We start from the raw sequence: 26,310 nt of genomic DNA, 5'->3' as shown, positions 1-26,310 counted from the left end.
ACGCAGTCCTCCCAAAAGGGAAAGTACAGAGGAACAAAAGTCCTGACGGAGTCTTCACTGGTACCCTCCCCACGCTGTGCATGCTTTCCTCTGCAGTCCGGGAAACTTTCCATGGCGCTGACTCCCAGCCCTCCACCCCCAGCTGCAGCTGCCGGCAGACGCTCCCACTCACTCCTCCTCTGGATACAGTCCAATAGAGAGTTATTCTGCTGTTTACAGTGTATCTGTGTTGGAATTTTGACATCATTGCTGTGAAGTTTAGCTAGGAGAAGGGCTCACAATGATTTGCAAAAGTCTATAACAAGAAGCCATTGTTCTCCATCTCTGGTTTCCTCTCTTGGAGCAAGCGACTATCGCATTAAGTGAAGGAAAGGGGAGACTCCACCTAAGAAAGTATATACTGACCCCGACATTCAGAATCAATTCTAAAATGTAAAACTGTCTTGAAAGCACAATGGGAAAGGCCTTCCTATCTCCTGAGCAGAGAAATGTCAGGGCCTCTTGTGCTTTTGAGGTTACACGTGCAGCTAAGTAAATTATAAATAATTACGTTTGTCAAGATGCAGGTATCTTGGTAACTTCCCTGAAGATAGAAGCCATCAGGTTTGGAGGGATTTTCACAATGTTCGCCTGTTTTTTCTTTTGGGTAAAGTACTGTATTGGTTTTTAGACAACAGGAACTTGTTACAGTCATAAACCACACCAATCTTCCTAGGAGTTGAGACAAAGGTGCAAAGATGGCTGCCAAGTGGCTGTAGTCCACCCGCACTCCTTGACTGCAGTGGAAATGTTTAACCACAACTGTTAAGAACCACTAAAAAGGCTCTTTTTCATCAAGCTGTCAACATTTGAGAAAATATTTGTGAAGGTGCAAGTGTTGACCCTCCCAGTTCTTTCTAAACAACACTGACCTCAGCACAGCAATCTACTGTTTTAGCTTTTGATCCTTCATAATCACCAATGAAAATAAACCATCCTCACCTTTGTCTCTCGCATCACATATTTTAAAGTGCAGGTGTCCAACTGCCAGGTCACTGTTTTGCAGTAGATGGCGCTTTGTAATGCTAACGTTTTCTAAAACTAAAATCGTATAAGCCTTTACACCCAGAGTTCCCTAACAACTGTGGTCCCATGTGCCAGGGCTAACTATACAAACTGTAATGAGCTATGAAGCATCCACTATGTTCCAGTGCTTTGCCCTTTTCCTTCTGAAAATCAACAACAATGCTTTCTATGATGACTGCCGGTTAAAGTGCTTAAGAACTGCTCAATGGATATCCTACATACAACACCTCATTTTGAAAAAACCTGAGGATTTAAGGCCAGATTTATCATTTTTTTCATGTAAAGTGGCAAAACAACTTGCACTGTGCAGTGTGAAAGAGAGAGAGAGAGTAAGAGTGTGCCATATTTAGCAAGCAATGACATATTCCTGTTTTCTGCCTGTACTGGTGCCCAATCTGCTGCCTAATGCCAATGCAGGCACCCTTGTGCAATGGTACAAGGGTGCCTGCATTGCAGGCAGGATCGTTTTTGTGCAGAAAGGGACACCTTCCTCCTCTGAGGCATTTTTCTCTCTCTAAATGTGCTACAGAATGCAGCACACTTAGAAAGAGGAAAGAACAAGGAGGAATAAAGTCATTTCTCCTTGTTGCACCACCCAGGGGAAGGCATAGCATTTTGACACATTCCCAAGTTTACTAGTATTCGCAAATCTGGGAATGCACCAAAATCCATGGGTGGATATGTGGGAGCACCCACACTCCACTCATGGAATGCCTTACCAGGGCAGAGTAACACAAGGCAACCACTTGTGCTACCTTGCGTTATTCTAGATTTATCAAGCAAAGCAGGGCCATGCAAGGTGTACCCCACATCCTCATCCTTGATTGACTTTACCTTAAATAATTATCACATACCTGTTTTTGTCTTCTGTCCTTGCAGATCCATTAGTCTTTCTCCAATCCCTTCAGTGGAAAGACTAGCAGAGTCATTCCTAGGATTATCTGCCTGGTAATCAATGTCCTTCACCTTCAGCTGAGTGAACGGAGTCACAAAGTTAAATCTCAGTGCCAGTTTTCTAGCTTTTTCCATCAAATCTTCTTTCTCCTTAACATCATTGCTCTTCAACCAAGATGAGAGCAACTCCTTGAGGGTTAAATATCCCCATATTCTTTTCACATGCCCACTGTCTTCATTGTGACTGTCAGCATCAAGGGCATCTTTTGTCATGCCCTTCTCTGGCTGCCTAATAGGCACATCTGTTTCAAGAATGACATACTTATTGCTGTTACTGGCTGTGATTCCAACATGCAAGCTTTCTCTGGACTTGTTGACAAGTTTCCCAGCAACAACTATTTCAGATCCATTAAAATAGTTTGGAAAGAGATTCTGAGTGACATCCTCCACAGCAGCCTCAGGATACTCAATGCGGATATCTGACAACAGCGGTGTTCCAATTTCATCATAGAACCTGCAAAAAAGTGAGAATTGAAGTGTCAGATCACAGACACAGAATCTAGTCCTCCTTAGTGTGTCTCAAACCATTGTAGAAATAAAATGTACATAGAGGTCTTTCACCCTTTAATGTGTTCTAGGGTGGTTATGTAACTGCTTTATAAATTGTTTCCTTCTTGTATTAACACCATGGATCAATCTTGTGTTATTTCCATTCTTTCTTTACTGGGAGTTTCAAGGATCACTGTTCTTAGCTTTGAAATGTGCATTTCCTGTACTTTTGAAACTTTATGATCTCAAGGTTCATTGCTCTACTTTGGTGTTTCATGAGACTTTGGTCCTTGATTCCTTTTTCTAATCAACTCTCTCATAATTTGACATTTCTACTTATTTTATGTAAACCATTGTCAAGATTTCCTGTCTCTCTTTTTGTTGAGCTTGCTCCTTCAAAAACCCCATTTCACATTATCCCAGCATCATCAAAACGTGTAACCTCTATTACTCTGTTCATCAAATCCTTTTCTAAGCCTGGGTTCCTCTTTAGTCTGACCCTTCAAAATCTCACCAGCCCACTCCCTCAGACACTGAAATCCGTGTTATCCTTGTTCTATCTCTGTCTGTAATATTCATGTTTATTTTAACCTTTCAAACTTCTGTAAAGCATGTATTACATATTTTGAAAATCTTTATAATGAGCTCTATATATCATTTTCTTCCATCACACATTTAATTCAAACTTTGATTTAAGACTTTAATCCTATCTCAGATTCTATCTCAAATCAGTTATAAATTCTCTGGTTTTGCCACCTTTCCTATTCAGGATACTTATTAAAACGGAAACGTTAAAAAGATGTTTTGCCTAAATTTACAATTGTTATCCCCTTAGATGTATGCAGGTAGATAGTCCTCTACTCATTCCACTGGAATGTGCCACCCCATTGTTGAATTCTACTATTTGACATTCATTAATACCTGTCTAGTATCAAGTTGCCATTATCATAAGACAAGAACAAGTACCATTCAAACAGCTAAATAAATATGCTCAATTTTCTTCTGCAGATGAATGTTAGTTATTCTTTGTCTTGCCTCCTATTCACCTTTCTTTCACTTAAAAGCGTTTACATTGGATATCATTTTTGTACTAAATTTGTCTTCATGTTAAGTTTAATCATTTATACATGGTTTCTGCCCACTGTCTCTCTTCTCTTTTCAATTCTTATTTTCCAACTCACAGTTTTTCTAAACCTCACACAGGTATATTGCTGCCCTCATTCTTCTTCTTGTGTTGAATGTCACTTAAATCTTAACTGTTCCAATGATTGAACACTTGTGTCCCAAGAATAACACTGACTTACTTGTTGGAATTCAATACACTGTGCTAAAACACAATCTGCTGACCTTGGGTTTTTCTGACAGAGTTATTTCTCAGTCTTTTTTAATTCACATATAAAGGTTCTATCACGTCTTGATTTTATTTTTCCCTGGTTTAATAGCTGTCTTTGAGCTTGTTGAAGCTTTTTCCAATGAAAATAATTATCTGAAAAAAAATATGGCCTGATACTTAACAAAGAAGAATAGGATTTAGGACATAAAAACACTTTCTAATCTTTCCCCACAGCATGATTTCTCTGTGCAGGAGACCATTAAGAGACAACATTTCTCACTTAAACAACGTATTAACTATTTTTACACAGCTAAAGAGTCATCTTTTCCCCAACACCCTCCCTCGTTTGCTGTATAATCCGCAGATTATAACAAAAATGTGTCTATCTCGAATGCACCAAAAGTTACTAAAGACTCAGTTGTCATGTTGCGGCCCAGTTAAGGGCCCTTTGCAAAGGTTATCTGGTCACATTTCTGTTGCTTTGTACTATCTTCACATTATAAACTGGTACCAATGAGATTAAATCTATGCCCAGAAAGTCTTGATAAGTGTATAAATGAAGAAAATAAGGAAGTTATACTATCCCAAAATCTTCTGCATTACACAGCATAATTTGTCTTTTCTTGCCACATAATTTAATGAAGCCTGCCACACAGTTGTAGTGGCCTTGAATATGACTTTAGATACTGATAGAGATCTGGATTTTTCTAATAAATTAGTGATGTTGAAGTTAGCATATGGAGACTTACAAATCTTTATTTAAAAGCCTAACAGAGAAATTCTGCCCTCCATTTGTTTGGACATCGCGTTTTGCCATGGCAAGATGTTGTGCATTTATATTCTAGTGAACTACTGACATGAATTAATGTTAAAGGTATTATTTTTAGAGATACAGTAGAGCTGAAAAATATATCATGAGTATTAAATGAATATGAATTAACCATACGTATACTGAAGTAAATGGATTTTATGAATTTAGAGTTGTGCGCAGAGAAATAACTATATGTTTCAATTATTTTAGCGTAATACACTAATGATGTCTGCAAATAAAATGAATTCTGTTTGCATATGTTAATTAAATGGTATGCATTAGCAGAAGTGTTTAGCAATTAGAAACATGTATTTAGGCTTATTTATCTGGACTAGGCCTGAAGAATTATTTTTGCTGCAATAGTACAAAGTGCTAACTCATCATGTTTCCTTTGACCAGAATTATTTTCTAAGTTTGCTTATGTGTTGGAAAATGTCTTATTGTAATGCGAGATTGCAGTTGTGGTTCTGTTGTCCTTGAAATGTAACAATATTTATTCTAGCTAACGGATGCACGACAAGTATTATTAAATTCCCATGAGAATTGTGGGATCTTCCTTTGGTACATGGGATGAAGACTCCCTGTTTCAATTTTATACAAATTGTCATTTTTCAATGGAACTGTATGAATTCATCGAGATGACTTTGCACCTTCCCTGAGAAAATCCGTAATAGTTGCAAACCTGATAGGTGTCTATAATTTTCATTGGATATTGACCCATTCGCACAAGATGGGTCCACGCTGAGAACCAATAAGAATTCTATGGATATTTCTAGTTAGGGAGAGACTTATGAAACTGAGGAGTCTTCTTGCTTGAGTGTTTGAGCTGTCACCTTCTGTTTCTTTCCAAGTCTTCTACCATTTCTAGTCTTTCATGTTATGAGTTTCTCTTAAGTCCTTTATGCTCCATTTACATATGCTGTTCAATATTAATATGCCCAACAAATTCTGATCTGCTGTCCTGTCCCATGTGCAGCTCATGTTCTGCACTGTCCCTGGTGCTGCTGTCTACTGATGCTGAAAAGCTGTGAGCGCACTGGACTGATGACTCTTTCCTGTCTGCTGTCCCTTGAGGAGAGGTGTATAATCTTCAATGTGGTTCTTCTTGTTTCCTTTTCAGCTTAGATGATTACACCAGTGTATTTCTATAGTGAGTTACCCTAGTTAGATGATTTTCCAAGTTATTTTTGCCTCTTCTTTTGTTTATTTGCATGTATTAGTCTGCCCTCACGCATGCAAGTCCAAATTCGTATTAGGGATAAGGATGGCTTAGCCTGAAAACTGATTGTTACTAATTGAATTTTGATGATTTACTGATGTCACCGTCATCCGTTTTTGATGTGTATATTATAGTTCTGTTAATTTGTGTTATTCTTCTAGAGTGTTTAATCTTATTGATGCTTAGTAGGCTTCATCTCTTTAGACATTTTGGTCAACCTGTAGTTTTCATGTATGTTTATAACTTAGTTTTGTGTACCATTTACATTACATTAGCTCTGTGGCTGTAATAAAGCTTTGAAACTTAACTCAGTTTGGAGTCTTCTTTCAAATTGGTCATAGTGTTTAAATTGTCTAGATTTCTCATGCTATTGATTTGTGATAATAAATCTGATTACCCACTCTTCACTGAGTCCAAAGATCCCATTGATCTCTAGTGTAGGTGGGATGAGTTGTGGCATCTCACCAGTGCAGTTTCTAAATCTGAGTTGGGAGGAAGACACCCTCTGGGCGCTACTACAATACCAACTAAAATGATGCTGATTTTCCTGCTTGCACTTCCAAAACATAGACATCTCTCTTGTGGCCCAGTGAATGTTGTTTACTTTGAACTTTGCATCATGGCTATTAGAAGTCCAAACCATACTAATTATTGGTAATGACCCTTTCATTTCCACTGCCAGATGTTTTCAAGCTCTTTGAAGCACTCACTGTGCTGGTTCCATGGGAAGGTCATTCTAACTCTTCAGCCCAGAGACATGTATTGCATATTTTCTCAACTGTTGGGATCATCCACTCTTCCAAGTATTGAGTTAGTACATGTGTGGGTGTTTTTATTTTCAGGGTGTTATTAATAGCGCTAAACACATTACTTTGTGGCCACTGGACTGTTCTGTTTTAGACCAGCTGACTGAAGGATGGGTGTTTTCTTAATGTAAGAGGGGTAAACATGCACATGACAGGCACATGTAATGACATCAGATGGCTCCAAATTGGAGACAATGCCATCAAGGACAATAAATGCTGGAAGAAATAATATTAATGGCCACCACCGAGAGAAGAATTTTGAGTGAGATAATGTAATGAAGCTCAGTAATTGGATTTGGGTTGGTTTATTTTATTTATGAGGATATTAATATCAAATTCATTACTTGTAACAGAAAATATGTATTCTCAATACTTTTGAAAATGTAGACAATATCCAGTCTTTCGTGCGCATGCCAGGGATGCCCTCTCTCTCTCTCTAACCCACCTCCGTGCCTGTCCCCTAGAAGGTGTGAATACTCACATTTTCATCGGGAAACCCTCCTTTTTTGATGACAGTTTTAATCCCCAAAGCTTCTTTTGGTACTACTTCATGTACTGATTGTAAGGGGAAAATATTTGATACTGGGCAGATGCTTTTCAGGTAACCCGAACATTTTATTTGCTACATTTCTTGGAGGATAAAGGGAACAGTCAAATGTCATCCTCATGAAATGATAACAGTCCCAGCCTCAACCTGCAAACGGGAGAACCTTTTATAACCCGATAACCTGCAGCAAGTCAATGTAGTCCCTGCTTTGGAGAACGAAGGAGATTTGATTGGGTCTAATCAGATGTAAATACCCAGTAACAACAACGATCTTCAACTAGAAGATGGGAAAGGGTATCCATGGACTGTTAATGCTCGAGTTGTTACTTTATACCAGATAAAGGATGTACAGCAGAGACTATTTAGAAGGAAGGTGCGTCCATGGGATGAATCTGAGGCACTATAACCTTGATTTTACTGCTAATTTGGTAAAGTCACTTCTCTTGAATCTGAGATTGGATCTGAACTAGCCACTCTCTAACAGCAGGATCCAGTCACAAAGCTTTCCATTAAGCAAGGCATGAGCATCAGTCTCGTAATATTGCTAATGAAACTTAAGGCTGTCGATTAACTGAGGCAACACAAAAGAATGATGGACGGAATGCTGACAATGCAAACACTCACACCCAGTCACAGATCTGGGTTTAATCCATCGTTTTTTTGCTGCCCATGCCATTCCTGTTTGGACCCAGCCATATGCAAATCAGTCTTGACCCTGTTCCCCATGGGAACAGTCCAGCCCGAACTGCCAGGCCAGGTCTTCTCTGGACTGGAAACAAGCATCCTGGGACCGGTTTTGGGGTATCACCCCTCATCAGCCAGGCTAGCTTGAATCCAGTGGCATGGGAAGCACAGGACCCACGTCTGGGCATACCCTTTCCACTTAGGGCGACATTAGCAACACAAAAGAATGATGGACGGAGTGCTGACAATGCAAACACTCACACCCAGTCACAGATCTGGGTTTAATCCATCGTTTTTTTTGCTGCCCATGCCATTCCAGTTTGGACCCAGCCAAATGCAAATCAGTCTTGACCCTGTTCCCCATGGGAACAGTCCAGCCCGAACTGCCAGGCCATGTCTTCTCTGGACTGGAAACAAGCATCCTGGGACCGGTTTCGGGGTATCACCCCTCATCAGCCAGGCTATCTTGAATCCAGTGGCATGGGAAGCACGGGACCCACGTCTGGGCATACCCTTCCCACTTAGGGCGACATTAGCAACACAAAAGAATGATGGACGGAGTGCTGACAATGCAAACACTCACACCCAGTCACAGATCTGGGTTTAATCCATCGTTTTTTTGCTGCCCATGTCATTCCAGTTTGGACCCAGCCATATGCAAATCAGTCTTGACCCTGTTCCCCATGGGAACAGTCCAGCCCGAACTGCCAGGCCAGGTCTTCTCTGGACTGGAAACAAGCATCCTGGGACCGGTTTCGGGGTATCACCCCTCATCAGCCAGGCTAGCTTGAATCCAGTGGCATGCGAAGCACGGGACCCACGTCTGGGCATACCCTTCCCACTTAGGGCGACATTAGCAACACAAAAGAATCATGGACGGAGTGCTGACAATGCAAACACTCACACCCAGTCACAGATCTGGGTTTAATCCATCGTTTTTTGCTGCCCATGCCATTCCAGTTTGGACCCAGCCATATGCATATCAGTCTTGACCCTGTTCCCCATGGGAACAGTCCAGCCTGAACTGCCAGGCCAGGTCTTCTCTGGACTGGAAACAAGCATCCTGGGACCGGTTTCGGGGTATCACCCCTCATCAGCCAGGCTAGCTTAAATCCAGTGGCATGGGAAGCACGGGACCCACGTCTGGGCATACCCTTCCCACTTAGGGCGACATTAGCAACACAAAAGAATGATGGACGGAGTGCTGACAATGCAAACACTCACACCCAGTCACAGATCTGGGTTTAATCCATCGTTTTTTTGCTGCCCATGCCATTCCAGTTTGGACCCAGCCATATGCAAATCAGTCTTGACCCTGTTTCCCATGGGAACAGTCCAGCCCGAACTGCCAGGGCAGGTCTTCTCTTGCTAAAGTTGTTGATTAACTGAACCAGGGACATGTGTATATGTTTGCCTGGAGGGAAGCAGGCAATAGTCCCTGGGCAACTGTGCACTTCACTATTGTCTTTGATGTAAATGTTTGCATTATCACTTCTCACTGGGCACGGAGTACTAAAGGAACCTGTATATGGATTAGCACCCTATGGATGGATACAGAACACTAAAGGAGATTGTATATGGACGTATATTATACAGAAGGATACTAAACACTAAAGTACACAGTACATAGACTGGCATGCTACTGATGGGCTCTGAACACTGAATGACATCATATATAGATTAGCATGCCACCGGTCAGCACTGAACACTGAAGAACACTGTGTATGGATTATCACAATGCTGATGAGCCTTACCAAATATTGCTGAAAATTCTCACTTTCAGTTTTTTTGTGTCACTTTTAGCTTTTTTAAGTTTATTTTACCCCACAAAGTTTAGTGCAAGTAGGCTAACCCTGAGAAACCATTTGAAGCAGCTGTCAGCAGCCAGGTCTAGTGTTATGTGGCGCTATCCTGCCGGTGGAAGTTGGCTGTTGTGTGAACTCTAATCCTGACATGGAACGGAGTTCATATGTAACATTGGTGCTTCCGAGGTGTTAGGCGTTTACATGCTTTTACTTCAGACGGGGAGCATGCAGGGTCACAAACTGGCACACTACTGATGCACACTGAACACCGAACAACATCGTATGAGGATTGTCAAGTCACTGGTGGGCCCTGAACCCTGAAGAACACTGAGCATGGATAGGCAATTAGTGAGTAGCACTGAACCCAAAACATTGATGGGTGCACAGTAGTAATAGCAATGTATATAGGTGGGGATTGGATACTAAAGGAATTGAATATTGATGTGCATTATTTTCTATTTACTACTTGGCACTGTACTCTTGGTCATTCAGCTCTATTGAACAACGACTACAGGTGGGAAATAAATAATGATGGGTAAGGTAGCTGATGGGCCCTAAGTGCGCATACACAGTGAATGCAGATGGTTACTGAGCACAGCAGGGCATCAAATATGCATAGGTACTTAATATTGGTGTATACTGAAGACAGCTGTGCACAAATATTCTGCGTTCACTAATTAGTTAATGACTGATATGAATACTGATGGACTAGAAACTGCTTGGAAAAAGTTAAATTCTGCAATATATTTATTTCCAAAAATATCCTAATGTTCAAAGGTCATAAAACACGTTTGCCACTGATCCAATGGTGATGTAACGAATGCTACTGTTCATTTTGGACCTTGGTTTATTCTTCTGCATTACTCTTTAGGTTTGTACATCATAAGCCGTGCAAAACTTGCAAAAGATGCAGTCTTTATCTACACTTGTGAATCTACAAGGAGACCCGATTTCTAAGCTAGCTCACCCACTTGTCTACGTCGTGGGGTCCTGAAAAAAGTGCTTCATTTCCGTAGGACTCGTTTATATTTTCTACCAAACCTGGTCATAAATGTTTCTTTTGAGTGCTACATACAATGGGCATCTGCAAAGAGCTGCGTATGTGTGATAACAATTAAAAAGCAAGCACACTCAGCGGAGAGTGACTGCTTTGCCCCCAACATTCTGAAGTGACTATAGCATTACGGGGGCAAAGGTTAAGTGAATCGTTGTCGTATTAGCCCCCCTCTTCCGTACCAACCCTTTCAGCTGTGCTGCAGCATCTTCCTCCACCTGGATCCTCCGCATCATGCCGCAGTTTTCCAGTGACATCTTTTCGAGAAGCTTGTAGTCCACGTCGAACCCAATGCCAATGCTGAACAGACAGAACTTGTTGTGGATGGCGTTCTTTGTACTGCCCAGAATGCTGGACGTCTGTGTGACGCCAACCGTGGGCCGCCCATCCGTCAGAAAGATGATCAGTGACACACTGCGCTCGTGCCGGCCATGCTGAGTTATGTAGTCACTGAGCAACTTCGCACCCGTCTGGATTGCACCATTGATATTAGTGCCTGTGAAGAGATTAAAGGAAAACAAAAGTAGTGTTTTGATTTTTTATTGCCAAAGTAATGGAATTTAGAGTCAATTATGCATTAATCAGTCTTAAGAGGAAAGTATCAAGGAACGGGCTAGCACAGTTTAGAATTGGGCTGTCACTTTGAATAGAGCAATAGGGGCAGAAACGATTCAGTCATTGCATGCATAAAACTGAGGAAGTCATTTAGAGTTCTGTGGGGTAGAGACATCACTGTAAATCATGGGTACTCACAAACATTTTCCCAGGGGCCACAAAGTTTGGTCGGTGGTGTGACCAAGGGCCGCACTGATGCTAGCAATGTGGAGATCGAAGGGAGGAGTGAGCTCTGGATGGGGAGGTGTTGTGGCATTATGGTGGGTATAGGGGGCAGCAAAGCATATAGATCTAGTGGCTGAATCGCTCAATGTGAAACCAGAAAATGTGGCATTAATCCCAACTTCCCCACTTTACCAAATTGTGTGATCCTAGGCAATTGTTTTATTTCACGTTCCCTTCATTTTCTTCATTGTTATATGTAGGATGACTTCACAATGCATGACTTCAGTATGTGCACTGTGTGAACCCTTCTCCTGTGTTTGATTTAATAAACTATGAAGTTGTTCATGTATAATAGCAAATGAGGCCAATCAAAGAGTGCAGATAAATGACTTGCCTCTCAATTCACTATTGGCATTGTTATCAAGGTGTGGGTAACAATTAATGTTTCTGAACTTATGTTTGAAATCTATTGTTCTTGAAAAAATACTTCTCCATGCACTGATATCATCTGATGTAGTAAAATGAAATGTTCCTGCATGTAAATGAAATACACTTTTTGAATTTTTAAGAACCCATTTCATAGTTGCAGACATTTGCTGCAAGGTTTACTAAAAAAATGAAAGTGTTCCTGCAGTTAAGCGGTTCAGGACAAATTCCTTACTTCTTTATCTTCAATAGTGTTTAAATAAAGTATTGCCTGTTAAGTCCAGTAAACAGCAACCTAGTGCTACTGCTGCCCTGGGGGCCGCATGCAAAGGTCAAAAGGACGGCATGCGGCCCCCGGGCTGTACTTTGAGTATCACTGCTGTAGATCGTGATTGATCCTGCCTCCACAAACTTCCAGCTCACCCATGCAATTTAGAGATCGGTGAACCTCTGGCTTTCTGTCAGCACAGCCGCATGTTGCCCTTAACAATTTACTCATCTGCCACTGAGTGGCCTTTGCCCACCCCTATTTATGGAAGAGTGGCCATGACTGACTTCCCTGTCCCACGGCATGATGCAATGAATGGTGATCACAGAAAAGGAAATCGGCCAATGGCCCTTTCACACAGGGAGAACGCTCTCTGTACAACAGGGCCATTATTTTTGTGTTTTTCCAGCAATAATCCCCGTTTCGGAAGTCTGTTTCTGAAAAACAAAAGGTTTTGTCGAGAAGGCACAACATACATGGCACCTGCTTGGCAAAGTTTGCAGTTTCAGTATTCAGAACAACATCCAATCTCACATACATCAGAAATAATTAATAGGGCCAGGCAAAAGTCCAATAAGATAGTCAAAGAGGACTGGGTCAACCAGGAGACAGCAATAGAGGCTATGGCTGAAGGGAGTTGGTGCACCAATGATTGGTAATGGGCAGGGCTGCAGGTGTTGAGACTAAGGAACTTTCGGGCCAAAGTTACTGTAGGGAAAGGAAGACTCCAGGTAAGGATAAAGAGTCAGTCTAAGAAGATATGTCTCCAGAATACCTGAGCCTGGCAAGATCAGTTGGGTTTATCATAAGCAATGAACTCCCAATCCACCCTCCCAACACGTCCCATAAATCATACATCGTCACAAGTATACAGGTATATATTCATATCAAGCCATTGGCTGTATACATCTGTGTGGTAAACAGTGTAATAATGTTAGCTATTCCTCTAGGAACTAGTCATGATGTCAGAGTGCATTATAAATTATAACCTATACCTCATAGTATAATGTTGCTACACCATAGGGTGTTGTGGAGGCATTTCCCTCTTGACTCAAGTCAGTGCTGACACGTTATTAAGAATATGAACTAGGATAGAAAAGGATCTTTGCAAGCCAGGTTAAACCTCAACAGACTCCTGGGCAGCAAAGGCCTCGAGTAATGCATCCCATTCCATGGCGATTGGTATCTTCTGTAAGCCCCTATATTCCTCTGTGCGCAAGGCACCATTCTCCACCGATCCCCATCACATCACCTCATCACACCATTCTGGAATAAGGGATGCTGTCTGAGATTTCCAGCGTCTCCTAAGGAGACGCTTTGCAACTAGGAGTACCAGATCAACAAAGCGTGTTAAGACTTTATGACCCCTGGGCCTGGGGTATGGCCCAAGAATGCAGCGTTCTGCTCTGTGCCAATAATTAAGCTCAGAAAACTCAGATAAAGCTTCGCTGATATATGCCCAGTAAGAGGATATGGAGGGACAGGCCCATTGCATATGCAAGAGATTCGTGTCTTGATTACAATGGGGGCAGACAGAGGATGTATTTAGGATCATAGGGGGTGATTCTAACCCTGGCGGTCGGCGATAAAGCGGCGGCCAACCCGCCAACAGGCCGGCGGTCGAAAAAATGGAATTCTGACCCTGGCGGGAACCGCCAACACAACCCGCCACGTTAACACTCCGACCGCCGCGGCGGTGCAGACAAACAGCGTGGCGGTCACCGCCAACAGGCAGGCGGCAGACAATGTACCGCCCACACTATCACAACTCACCAATCCGCCACCTTTTCCGGGGCGGGAGCCCCGCCGATAAAAACACGGCGGAAACAGACTACGAACGGGAAAACGCGCACCAAAACACACTCCACGAGGAAGGAGGACAGCATGGAACCCGAATTAAACATCCTACCTGCTCTCGTCTACCTTCTCATCTACCACGAGTACGAACTCCGGCGCAGACGACAATGGTGAGTACTGCACCTACGACACACGGGAGGGGGGAGGAAGGAAGCTTACGGCACACACATATGCGACCCCCCCCAAACTATGTACACACTAATGCAGAGCAACAATGCACAGTGACACCACCCAAACCCCCCTTAAGAATGCAAAGCCAGAAATTATTTGGGACAAATTTTTTTATAAAAAATAGACTCTGATATGGAGCGATCAACTATGCAAAATATCCATAACAAAATGATACTATGTACACTGCCATGGAGAACCGAGGCAATTAGTCCTGTACATGAAAGTTAAATGGAACAGTCCGTGGGCTACAGTGTAGCGACACAAGGGAAAAGCCCACACAGGAGACCTGAGTCCTTTGGAGAGAGCACTGCAGGGGCATCTGATGAAAAAAATTACAGGCACCTCAGGGGGAAGGGAAGGGGGAGGCACCACAGCCACATGAGTCCACGAAGCCAGATCCACGAAGGGGCTACCATGCCCACTGCTTCATCCTGGGGAGTGCAAAGCCACAGTCTCTCAAGTCTCTACAGTGGGTGGGTTGCCCACTTTACCATCCTGGGGAGTGCAAAGCCACAGTCTCTCAAGTCTCTACAGTGGGTGGCTTGCCCACTTCACCATCCTGGGGAGTGCAAAGCCACAGTCCATCTGGTGGATGACAGTGTCCACTGCTCAAGGAGGAGGCATGGTGGGCACAGTGAACCATAAACAGTGCTTGAGAGGAAGGGCCCAGCGGAGCGGTGCTTGAGACGGCGGGGCCCAGCGGAGCGGTGCTTGAGACATCGGGGCCCAGCGGAGCGGTGCTTGAGACATCGGGGCCCAGCGGAGCGGTGCTTGACAGGAAGGGCCCAGCGGAGCGGTGCTTGAGACGGCGGGGCCCAGCGGAGCGGTGCTTGAGACGGCGTGGCCCAGCGGAGCGGTGCTTGACAGGAAGGGCCCAGCGGAGCGGTGCTTGAGACGGCGGGGCCCAGCGGAGCGGTGCTTGAGACGGCGGGGCCCAGCGGAGCGGTGCTTGACAGGAAGGGCCCAGCGGAGCAGTGCTTGACAGGAAGGGCCCAGCGGAGCGGTGCTTGAGACGGTGGGGCCCAGTGGAGCGGTGCTTGAGACGGTGGGGCCCAGCGGAGCGGTGCTTGACAGGAAGGGCCCAGCGGAGCGGTGCTTGAGAGGAAGGGCCCAGCGGAGCGGTGCTTGAGACGGCAGGGCCCAGCGTAGCGGTGCTTGAGACGGCGGGGCCCAGCGGAGCGGTGCTTGAGACGGCGGGGCCCAGCGGAGCGGTGCTTGAGAGGAAGGGCCCAGCGGAGCGGTGCTTGAGACGGCGGGGCCCAGCGGAGCGGTGCTCTTCTGCACGGCGGGGCCCTGTTCAGCGGTGCTCTTCTCCACGGCGAGCCCTGTTCAGCGGTGCTCTTCTCCACGGCGGGCCCTGTTCAGCGGTGCTCTTCTGCATGGCGGGCCCCTGTTCAGCGGTGCTCTTCTCCACGGCGGGGCCCTGTTCAGCGGTGCTCTTCTGCACGGCGGGCCCCTGTTCAGCGGTGCTCTTCTGCACGGCGGGGCCCTGTTCAGCGGTGCTCTTCTCCGCGACGGGCCCTGTTCAGCGGTGCCTATCTTCACGGCGGGGCCCTGTTCAGCGGTGCTCTTCTCCACGGCGGGGCCCTGTTCAGCGGTGCTCTTCTGCACGGCGGGCCCCTGTTCAGCGGTGCTCTTCTGCACGGCGGGGCCCTGTTCAGCGGTGCTCTTCTGCACGGCGGGGCCCTGTTCAGCGGTGCTCTTCTCCACGGCGGGCCCTGTTCAGCGGTGCCTATCTTCACGGCAGGGCCCTGTTCAGCAGTGCTCTTCTGCACGGCGGGGCCCTGTTCAGCAGTGCTCTTCTTCACGGCGGGCCCCTGTTCAGCGGTGCTCTTCTCCACGGCGGGCCCTGTTCAGCGGTGCTCTTCTGCACGGCGGGGCCCTGTTCAGCGGTGCCTATCTTCACGGTGGGGCCCTGTTCAGCGGTGCTCTTCTCCACGGCGGGGCCCTGTTCTGCGGTGCCTATCTTCACGGCGGGCCCTGTTCAGCGGTGCTCTTCTCCACGGCGGGCCCTGTTCAGTGGTGCACATCCAGTAGGTCAAGGGAGCCAGACCTGGCCTGGACTCCCTGCTCAGTCGCCCTCCGACCGTGATGCTTCTGGACCCTTCGGGGACGGAGTCCTGGGCCCTTTGGTGTCCTCCTTTCCAGCTGGGATGTGGCATGTGGGGCCCACCTGCTCCGCGCTCCTGCTGCCTGAGTTCTCCGCCCTGCTGCCCTTACGCTCCTTAGATGGGGCTCTCGGGCCCTTGCCTCCCCTAGATGATGTGGCTGGTGAAGTGGGCGAAGTTTGCTCCTTGGGGGCAGCCGTGTCAGTCCTCGCACGGCGGCCCTTGTGTTTCCTGGTCCTCTTGCCGGGGGGGGGCTGGATGTGTCCTTGCTGCTGATTGAGGTGTCACTGCTGGCAAAGGGTGGACTCCAGAACCCATGCACAACAGTGACACCCGAAGCTGGGCTGGTGGTGGCTGTGGTGCTCTTGGGACTCTTTGCAGATGGAGGGGGTAGGTCATCGGAGGGAAAGAGGTCAAGATTAGCCATGAAAAGTTTTTTAGGGCCAAGGTAAAGGGTAGGAGAAGTGGTGATGGGAGTGGAGGAAGAGGATGTGGTTGTAGGAGAATCAGGTGTGCTGTCATTGGGTAAAGGTGCTGGTGCTGTAGGCTGTCGTAAGGTGGATGGCTGTTGGGTGGGTGGCTGCCTGCGTTTGTGTGTCTTGGAAGAGGGGGTGACAGACACAGTGGGAGAGGACACAGGGGACGTGTAAATGGCAGTGGGGGTGGTGACTGCACACGTGCGGGCTGTACAGGAGGGTGTGGTGGTGATGGAAGCACTGGCTGATGTTGGTGTGCATGCAGGTGTGAGTGTAGATGTCACAGGGAGGGAGGAGGGAGACGAGGAGGAGGGGGACACAGGGGTGGCAGTGACTGTTGGAATGTCTGCATCTGGGTGTTGCTTGGGTGAGTGTTTGTGGGATCTGTGGTGCTTGTGTCTGGATGAGCTGCACTTGGGTGTTGAGGTGTGTGCAGGCTGGTCAGATGGTGTGGATGGGATAGGCTGAGGAACAGGAGACAGAGACAGGCTGGAGGCAGTCAGAAGAGGGAGGCTGGAAACAGGGACAATGGCTGCCGTCAGTGCTGAGGCCAGAGCAGTGAACGATCGTTGATGGGCAGCCTGACCCGAATGAATGCCCTCCAGGTAGGCATTGCTCCGATGCACCTCCCTTTCTACCCCCTGGATGGCATTCAAAAGGGTAGTCTGCCCAACAATGAGCGTCCTCACAAGGTCAATGAGCTCCGCACTGAGGGCAGCAGGGGTGACAGGGGCAGGGGCTGAGGTGCCTGGGGCGAAGGAGACACACGCCTTCCTGGGCGAGTGGGCACGGAGCGTAGGCTGAGGGGCTGCAGGGAGGGCGGGGCTGGTGCGCTGGGTGGCGGCTGTACCTGTAGAGGCGGGGGTCCCGGATGTTTCCGACACCGCTAGGGAGCACCCATCCGAGGACGTGTCTGTGTCGCTGCTCTCACCACCGGTCCCCGTTGTGGTGCTCCCCTCGCCCTCCGGATCACTGGTGCCCTCGGTGTCTGTTCCTGGGCCCACCGGGGCCTTGTGACTTGCAGCTCCCTCGCGCTCCGATGCCAAATCTCCTCCGCCTGATGATGCTAATGCACACATGCACAAGAAGATGAAGAAGAAGGGTGGGGGGAGAAAAAAGAAGACCAGGTTGAGTGCATGCAATGTCAACACCGTTGGCGGAGAGGACAGACACAGGAGCCTCATGCACTAAGCCGCGCATTCGGGGTACACTACTCAGTACTTCTGACTAAGACAACAGGTCAAGAGAGGACAAACGCGCAGATGTGTGAGGCTGGACCATCAATAGCTGTACTTGTCACCCTACAGAGGTGGGGGCCGGGAGCACAGGGCCATGCCTAAGGGAGAGGACTACACTGCAGAAAGCGCCCTGGCCTAATGTCACCCACAACCCTCCTCCCCCACCCAGACGCCTCCACTGCGCAGAAAGATAGCAGAATGTGCTGATACTCACCCCCTTGTGTCTGCTGTGATGCTCTCAAGCGCCCATCCAAATCAGGGTAGGCCACCGCCAGGATCCGGGACATCAGGGGGGTCAGGGTACGACTGGCACCCCTCCTAGGTTGGGAGGCCATCCCCAGCAGTGACTCGGCGGTCTTCCTGGTTCCGTGGCGGATGTCCTCCCACCTCTTGCGGCAGTGGGTGCCCCGTCTGACGTGGACCCCCAGGGCCCGGACTTCCTTGGCGATGGCACGCCAAATCTCGACTTTCTGATGGGCGCTGACCTATGTGACATGTACAGGGTGGGAAGGAAACATTCATCAACTTACTGCATGTTAGATGTGATTGGCCCCCCCTCCCCAACCTTGCCATATGGCACATGCTCTCATCTGTCGTGCGTTGCACTCCTCATTCGCCCCCCACCCCACCAACTTACATCCACCCCACTCCACACAGGCATCGCCCATTCCATGTGCACCCGGTGTACTTTCCTGTTGGTCTGGAGGACCGTAGAGTAACGCATACTGGGGGAGGACCCCATCCACGGTGCTTCTCCAACTCTTCAGACGTGAAGGCAGGGGCCCTTTCCCCAGTCGCAGCAGCCATTGTCACTTCCAGACCGAGGTCACAGCAGCACTTGCAGTATAGGTCCTCTCCTGTGGATGATCACGTCTCGAGTGATTAGGCAGATAGAAAATGGCGGTCACGCCCGCGGCGGTGCGTACTGCTACCGCCGGCGCACCTCGTCATTGGCTCCTGAAACCCATAGGCTTCAATGTTAACCAATGCGGCTCCATGTAGCGGTCTTCGACCGCCTACCGCCACGGTGTGCTCCGCCAGCGCATTGACCTCACATCCCATTGTCCCACTTCACAGGTCAGGCAGCCGCCATTTCAAGGGCCCACATGGCATAATTTCTACTGCGACACACAGGCCTAGGCCTTGCATTGCCACACATACACGCCTTTCAAAACATAGATAACCGTGTGCTATGCAAGCTGTGGTGAACGTACCAGTGATTGGCTTGACTCTGTGCTCCATGTCGTCATTCCTAGGCACCGTCCGCTGGGACTTGTGAGGAGAAGGATGAATCCTCGCGTGTACCGACCGCTGGTGGACCTGTCGACAATGGAAGAACGCCACATCATACTACGATACCGACTTGACCGTGCCACTATCCATGAACTGTGTGCCCAGCTGGAGCCAGCCCTGATGTCCCCCATCCGCCAACCCACAGGAATTCCCCCTCTGGTGCAGGTTCTGTCAGTCCTCCATTTTCTTGCAAGTGGCTCATTCCAGACAACAGTGGCCATGTCATCTGGAATGTCTCAGCCTATGTTTTCCAAAGTTTTGTCTAGAGTGTTGTCTGCCCTGACGAAACACATGCGGAGTTACATTATATTCCCTGAGGAGGTTGATTTGGCCACTGTGAAGGGTGATTTTTATGCCCTTGGACATATTCCCAACATCATTGGTGCCATTGATGGGACCCATGTAGCCTTAGTCCCCCCAAAAGACAATGAGCAGGTGTACAGAAACAGGAAAAGTTACCATTCTATGAACGTCCAGGTTGTCTGTTTGGCTGACCAGTACATCTCCCATGTGAATGCCATGTTCCCTGGGTCAGTGCATGACGTGTATGTGATGCGTAATAGCAGCATCCCTTATGTGATGGAACAGCTACAGAGACACCGTGTGTGGCTAATAGGTGACTCTGGTTACCCCAACCTGCCTTGGCTATTGACCCCAGTGAGGAATCCCCGGACCAGGGCTGAGGAACGGTATAATGAGGCCCATGGGCGAACTAGGAGGATCATAGAAAGGACCTTTGGGCTCCTGAAGGCCAGATTTAGGTGCCTGCATATGACAGGGGGATCCCTGATGTACTCACCAAAGAAGGTGTGCCAGATCACCGTGGCCTGCTGTATGCTTCACAATCTGGCATTGCGACGTCAGGTGCCTTTCCTGCAGGAGGATGGTCCAGATGGTGGTGTTGAAGCAGCTGTGGAGCCTGCGGAGAGTGAAGAGGAGGAAGACTCAGAGGACGACACAGACAACAGGGACAGAGTTATCCAACAGTATTTTCAGTAGCACACAGGTAAGAATCGCCCACGCCATTTTACTTTTCCTGCAAGCCTCCTGCTTCTCAACTTTGTCTATGACCCCCCCAGTTCTTTTAAACTGATGTTTGATTTTCCCTTCCCTTTTCAGTGCTGTATGACCCACTCCGTGATTACTGCTTGGTTAGCCCATGGACTAATGCTTATTGATCTCGGTATGTGTTCAGCACAAAGTTAACAGAACATAATTGATCGGTAATGTGTTATACATTTGTAAAAAATACAGCCTGACTCCTGTTTGATTTCAGTGCATTGAGTGATTTATTTTTTGTGCTAGATAATGGTACATGATATAAACACGGTGATGGGTGGGGGTGGAGTAATGGCCATGGCAGAGTCCAGTTGTCAGTCTCACAGGTGCATTGTCCATATGCCTGTGGAAGGATGGAGCAGGGGCAGTTCAAGGTTGGACAGGGTGGCAATGTGGGACAGTGGGATGACTTCAGGGGGTGTCTCATGCTGGCGGGGGTCTTGACATCCTACTCTGTCGATTTTCTTGATCTCAGGCTCCTCTTGCGGGGTGGTTGTTCTTCAGCAGGAGGTGGGGTTCTGGTGGCCTGTCGTTGTGGTGGGGCCTCCTGTCCACTAGCGCCGGCGGAGGTGGTAGGCTGTTCCTGGCTAGTGACAGGGGCCCTGTGTGGTGCCACATGGTCCCGCAACGTGTCTTCTATCCGGTTGAGGGCCTGGACTATGCTCCCCATAGCGGTAGAGATGTTGGTGAGTTGATTGGTGAACCCCATGTAGCGTTCCTCCTGCTGTGCCTGGATCTCCTGGAACCTGGCCAGTACCGTCGCCATCGTCTCTTGGGAGTGGTGGTAGGCTTCCATGATGGTGGTGAGGGCCTCTTGGAGAGTGGGTTCCCTGGGCCTCTCCTCCCCCCCCTGTCGCACAGCAGCCCTCCGAGTTGCCCTATTTCCCTGGGCCTCTGTCCCCTGGACGGTGTGCCCACTACCACTGCCCCCAGGTCCCTGTTGTTGTTGGGGTGGTGGGTTAGCCTGGGTGCCCTGTAGTGGCAGACACACCGCTGATTGACCTGTCCTAGAGACAGAGGCATGGGCCCGCTGGGTGGGAGCTGTGCTGTTGGTCCCAGAGGGGGTTGGGTCTGCTGTGGCCTGTGTGTGGGGAACCGACTGTCCAGAGGTCCCCGATGGTCCGGGCTGGTCATCAGGTTCCAGGTCGACAGAGCTGCTGTCATCACTGGGGGCCTCTTCCGGGGGGGGGGATGGACATTTCTGGACCCTCCTGGCCGGTGTGTTGGCGTTCGGGTCCTGCATGGGGTAATGGTTATTGTTTCTGTGTGTGCTATTGCGTCCCATTGATTGGTGCCCTTGTCCCCCAGTGCTGCCATTCCCTTGGGGGAGGTGTTGTGGGGGTGTTTTTGGGGGGGGGTATGTGCAGTGGTCATGCTTGGGTGATGGGTGTCCATAGTTTGTGGTGGCATGCAAGGGTTGGTGTTGGGTGGGTTGTGCTGGAGAGACATTCTCAGGGAGGATGTGTGATGGGGGGTTGGGGGTGAGGGTGGTGGTGGGGGTTAGCATGCTGGGGGGGGTGAAGTAGTTGAGATTGTACTTACCAGAGTCCATTCCTCCGTGTACTCCAGCGAGGCCATCAGGATGCAGGATGTTTAGTACCTCTTGCTCCCATGCTGTGAATTCGGGTGGAGTGGGTGGGGGTCCCCCGCCAGTCTTCTGCACTGCGATGTTGTGTCGCGAGACCATCGAGCGCACCTTTCCCCTTAAGTCGTTCCAGCGTTTGCGGATGTCGTCTCGATTTCTGGGATGCTGTCCCACCGCGTTGACCCTGTCCACGATCCGCTGCCATAGCTCCGCCTTCCTGGCTATATTGGTGTGCTGCACCTGTGAGCCGAAGAGCTGGGGTTCAACTCTTATGATTTCCTCCACCTTGACCCGGAGTTCTTGGTCCGAAAAGCGTGGGTGCCTTTGGGGTGCCATGGGGTGGTGTGGATGAGGTGTGGGGTGGTGTATATGGTGATGAGTGTGTTGGTGTGCGGTGTGTGTGATGGTGTAGTGTGCCTCTGTGTGATGTAGCTCTCTATTCTGTGATGTGTCTCTCTCTCCTTCGTCTCTGATCTTCGGTCGTAGGGGTTTGTGGGTGATGTGGGTGTGTGTTTTATAGTTGTATGGATGTGTGGGAGTGTTGTTGGTATGTGTATCAGGTGTGTGTATTTCAAATTGCACAATGTGGCAGTGTTTTGTATGTGTGTGTGTATTTTGAGCGCGGCGGTGTGTACCGCCAATGGAATACCGCGGTTGAAAGACCGCCGCGTGGATTGGTGGGTCAGAATGGCATGGGCGTGTTTGTGTTGGCGTGGCGGTGGAGGTTTGGTCATCTCCAGTTTTCCGCGGCCCGCTGATGAGGCGGCCTTCCTTGGATGTCGGGTTTTTGGCGGATTCACAGTTGGTGGTCAGAATGACCGTAGCGGTTTGCCGCGGCGGTAGTATGGCAGAGTTCTGACCAGCGGTATCGGCCTTTTACCGCCAAGGTCAGAATGACCCCCATAGTGTGAAGTTTGTGAGTGTGAGATAAGCTCGATGTAGGATAGAGAACTGTATGAATTTGAAGCTAGAATTGCATGGGATCTGCCTCAGGTATGTTAGGCCCATTCCTTGTCAAAGAGGTCTTCCTCCCACTTTGCACATAGGGGAGTTAGGGAGACTGGTCAGTGCGCAAGTAGAACCGAGATACAACCAACGGGTGAGGTGGTGGCGTCTCACATGGCCTGTATTAAATCATGTGCATTCAGTTCAAAATTGTCCAGAGCCCAATGCTGCGAAAATATCACGTTATATTAGCACAGGTTAGAAACACCGTTTGTGGTAGGCCATGTGTATGTGCAAAATGTGTGCGACATGAGAGTGCCGCTCTCAAACAATGCTCCCACTGTCATCACTCCCTCTAGTTCCCAAGAAGCAAGCCTCTTCGAGGTTAGGATGCCTGTGGGTGTAGCAAGGCCTCTTAGGGGAATATTCAGGGCATAAGGCACACAGTGGGCAGTATAACAAAGGGCCACTTTCAAGTATGCCAGAGCTGTGCATAAGAGCATAGGGCAGGGTGAAGGTAACGCTGAGCCAGGATAGAGTACATTTTTCAGTTTTCCGCTATTGAGCATGGTGACTCTGACAGATTATGTCCAGCTAACCAGTAGGATAGTCACTGCAGCTGCCCCACCAAGCAATGTGACTTAAAATCTGGAGCACTGAGCCCACCTTTATCTGGGGGCAGTTGGAACTTGGTCAAGTTAACTCTGCACCATCCATTTCCACATGTCAGTGCAGTCAGTAGTGAGTTAAGCGTTCTGTATATCTGTGCTGGCACCAGTATTGACAAATTTACAACGTGATATAATAATCGGGAAAGCATGACCATCTTCCGGCCACCGATAATGGTAACAGGATCCAGAAACAAATTTGTGATTTGAGGAGCACTATAGTTTCTGAGAGATTCCCCATCTGATAAATCTTATGCTTCACGGCCCATTTTAATGCCTTATTAACAGGAAGTACGGGATGCGAGTTGAAGGTGGGAATTGCCAAAGGGTAAGGTAGGCCTAGTATATATGTCAGCAAATGAAATGGCATATGATTTAGCATAATTGACACAGAGACCAGGAAGTTGCCAAATATGAGCAGTAATTATGAGATCTGTGACAAATCCGCACAGAGATCCTCTACATACAACACCATGTTATCAGCATATACCAAGATAGCATGTAACAAAGGGACCCTGGGGGATCTCCCAGTCTTGTGCATCTTGTTGAATCTGCTGTGCTCAGAGTTTCAGTGGCAAAACAAAAAGCAATGGGGAACTTGCACACCCCTGCCTAATGCCATGGTGCACTAGATATGGTGAGGAAATGTGTGAGCCCCCCTTAGCTCGTGCAGAGGGATTAGGTATATTGTTGTTAAACCCAGCATATATATGTAGGGAGGATACCAAAATCTGTCAAGGCAGCAAAAATGTAGTCCCAGCACAGAGGTCCAATGAAAGACAAACGGGCTATCGGGTATTGAGACAGGTAAAGAGGGGAAAGAGTCCCATAATTCTGTTGGAGTTGGCATCCGATATACTGGCAGGTGATTAACTAGACCTAGTGCATGGTTGCGGATCCCTTAAGGAGGTGGCCAAAGCAAGGGTGACCCTCTGGCCTTCCAGGGCCTGTTGTGGTGATGGAGCTGTCCCAGTTGGGAGTCTGGCACCCTGTGGCTGTTGAGCCGAAGGGACCGACGTCTCTGGGGCACCAGGATTCTGGGAGTTGGAATATTGCCGTTCCAACCAATACCAACCTGCCTCAAAGAACATGAATCATTGGTTGTGGATCACTTTAGGTTTAGCTGGAAAAAGAAGGATGTAAGTCAGTCCTCCTTGGCATAGTTGTTGTTTGAGCACCTGGTAAGATGTACACTGATGTTGGACTGTCAACCTATAGTCAGGGAATAAGGAGATTCTTACATTGTCCATTGTAATGTGTGCATTCTCTCTGGTGCAGCAGAGGATTGCATTCCGGTAGTTGAAGTTCAGTATGTGGGCCACGAGTGGGCACGAGGGTGCACGAGGAGATGGTCTGTGTGTTGGTGCACAATGGCCCTCGCAATTGTAAACAGCTTAGACAGGTCTGATGACACCACAGCGCTCCACAAGCAGTCCTCTACAAACTGTGTTGTGTTGAGACCTTCGGCTCACTCCAGCATTCCAACAATACTGACATTGTTCCGGCATGCATTCCCCTCGGCATCCTCTCTATGCTCCTGAAGTACAGCTACCTGTTTACAGAGCTGTGCAACCATATTGGTTTGTTTGGTCTGCCAGGGTAGAAGCGAGGAGAGGGCCATTTAATTGGATCAGACTCTGTCAGTTTTCTGTGGCCATCTTAACTTCTTCCTCGCCATGGAAGGACGTAGCGTTCCCCTCAGTCTCCCAAGTAAAATATTACCTATCTTGTGTGGGTCCCCAAAGCAGAGTCACCCTAAAACTGTATAAATAAAAATTGTGCTTATCAAGTTGAGGTTTGCAGAGGAGTCTGGGTAAGAAAATGTTGGGGGATCCATGCAAGCTACAGCTCCCTGAACTCCTCTGGGTGTTTAGTTTTAAAAAATGTATGGGTTTGCTGGTTTCCGTACATGACCGCTGCACCTGGGACCAAAAGGCAGGTGCCCCCCCCTGCAAAAACAGGTAGTTTTGTAATAGATCATTTTGATGTGTCCACTTTGTGTTGTGGGGCATTTCCTGTCACGGGCACTAGGCCTACCCACACAAGTGAGGTACCATTTTTATCAGGGAAGTTTGTGGCTCCCCTCAGATTCCAGAACTTTCCATCACCGAAATGTGAGGAAAAAGTGGGGTTTTTGGCCAACTTTTGAAGTTTGGAAAGGATCCTGGATAATAGAACCTGGTGAGAGCCCCACAAGTCACCCCATCTTGGATTCCCCTACTTGTCTAGTTTTAAATAATGAACAGGTTTGGTAGGTTTCCCTAGGTGCCGGCTGAGCTAGAGGCCAAAATCCACAGCTAGGCACTTTCCAAAAAACATGTAAGATTTCAATGTAAAGATGTGATATGTCACGGGCACTAGGCCTACCCACACAAGTGAGGTATGTTTTTTATCGGGAGACTTGGGGGAGCGCTGGGTGGAAGGAAATTTGTGGATCCTCTCAGAATCCTAAACCTTCCATCACCGAAATGTGAGGAAAAAGTGTTTTCTTTGACAAATTTTTAAGTTTGTAAAGGATTCTGTGTAACTGAGCCTGGTGAGAGCCCCACAAGTCACCCCGTCCTGGATTCCCCTATGTGTCTATTTTTCAAAAATGCAAAGTTTTGGTAGGTTTCCCTAGGTACCGGCTGAGCTAGAGGCCAAAATCAACAGCTAGGCACTTTTAAAAA

At 47.9% G+C, this 26,310-nt stretch overlaps 1 protein-coding gene and 1 long non-coding RNA gene across 2 annotated transcripts in view; one reads left to right on the top strand and one right to left on the bottom strand.

Annotated features, from left to right (window-relative positions):
* ITIH5 (inter-alpha-trypsin inhibitor heavy chain 5) overlaps positions 1–26,310 on the bottom strand; it is a 264,995-nt gene that overhangs the window by 37,092 nt on the left and 201,593 nt on the right. The window contains exons 9-10 of the mRNA XM_069229267.1: positions 10,954–11,263; positions 1,920–2,473 (exon numbers count right to left, since the gene is read on the bottom strand). Coding sequence (XP_069085368.1) covers positions 1,920–2,473; positions 10,954–11,263 — 864 coding nt within the window. The remainder of the gene's footprint in view (positions 1–1,919; positions 2,474–10,953; positions 11,264–26,310) is intronic.
* The window catches only part of LOC138288064 (uncharacterized), a 150,899-nt gene that overhangs the window by 83,765 nt on the left and 40,824 nt on the right, over positions 1–26,310 (top strand). The window lies entirely within an intron of this gene.

This window comes from Pleurodeles waltl, chromosome 4_1, assembly GCF_031143425.1.
Source record: "Pleurodeles waltl isolate 20211129_DDA chromosome 4_1, aPleWal1.hap1.20221129, whole genome shotgun sequence".
In the NCBI taxonomy this organism is placed as follows: domain Eukaryota; kingdom Metazoa; phylum Chordata; class Amphibia; order Caudata; family Salamandridae; genus Pleurodeles; species Pleurodeles waltl.
This window is presented reverse-complemented; position numbering and strand designations above follow the sequence as displayed.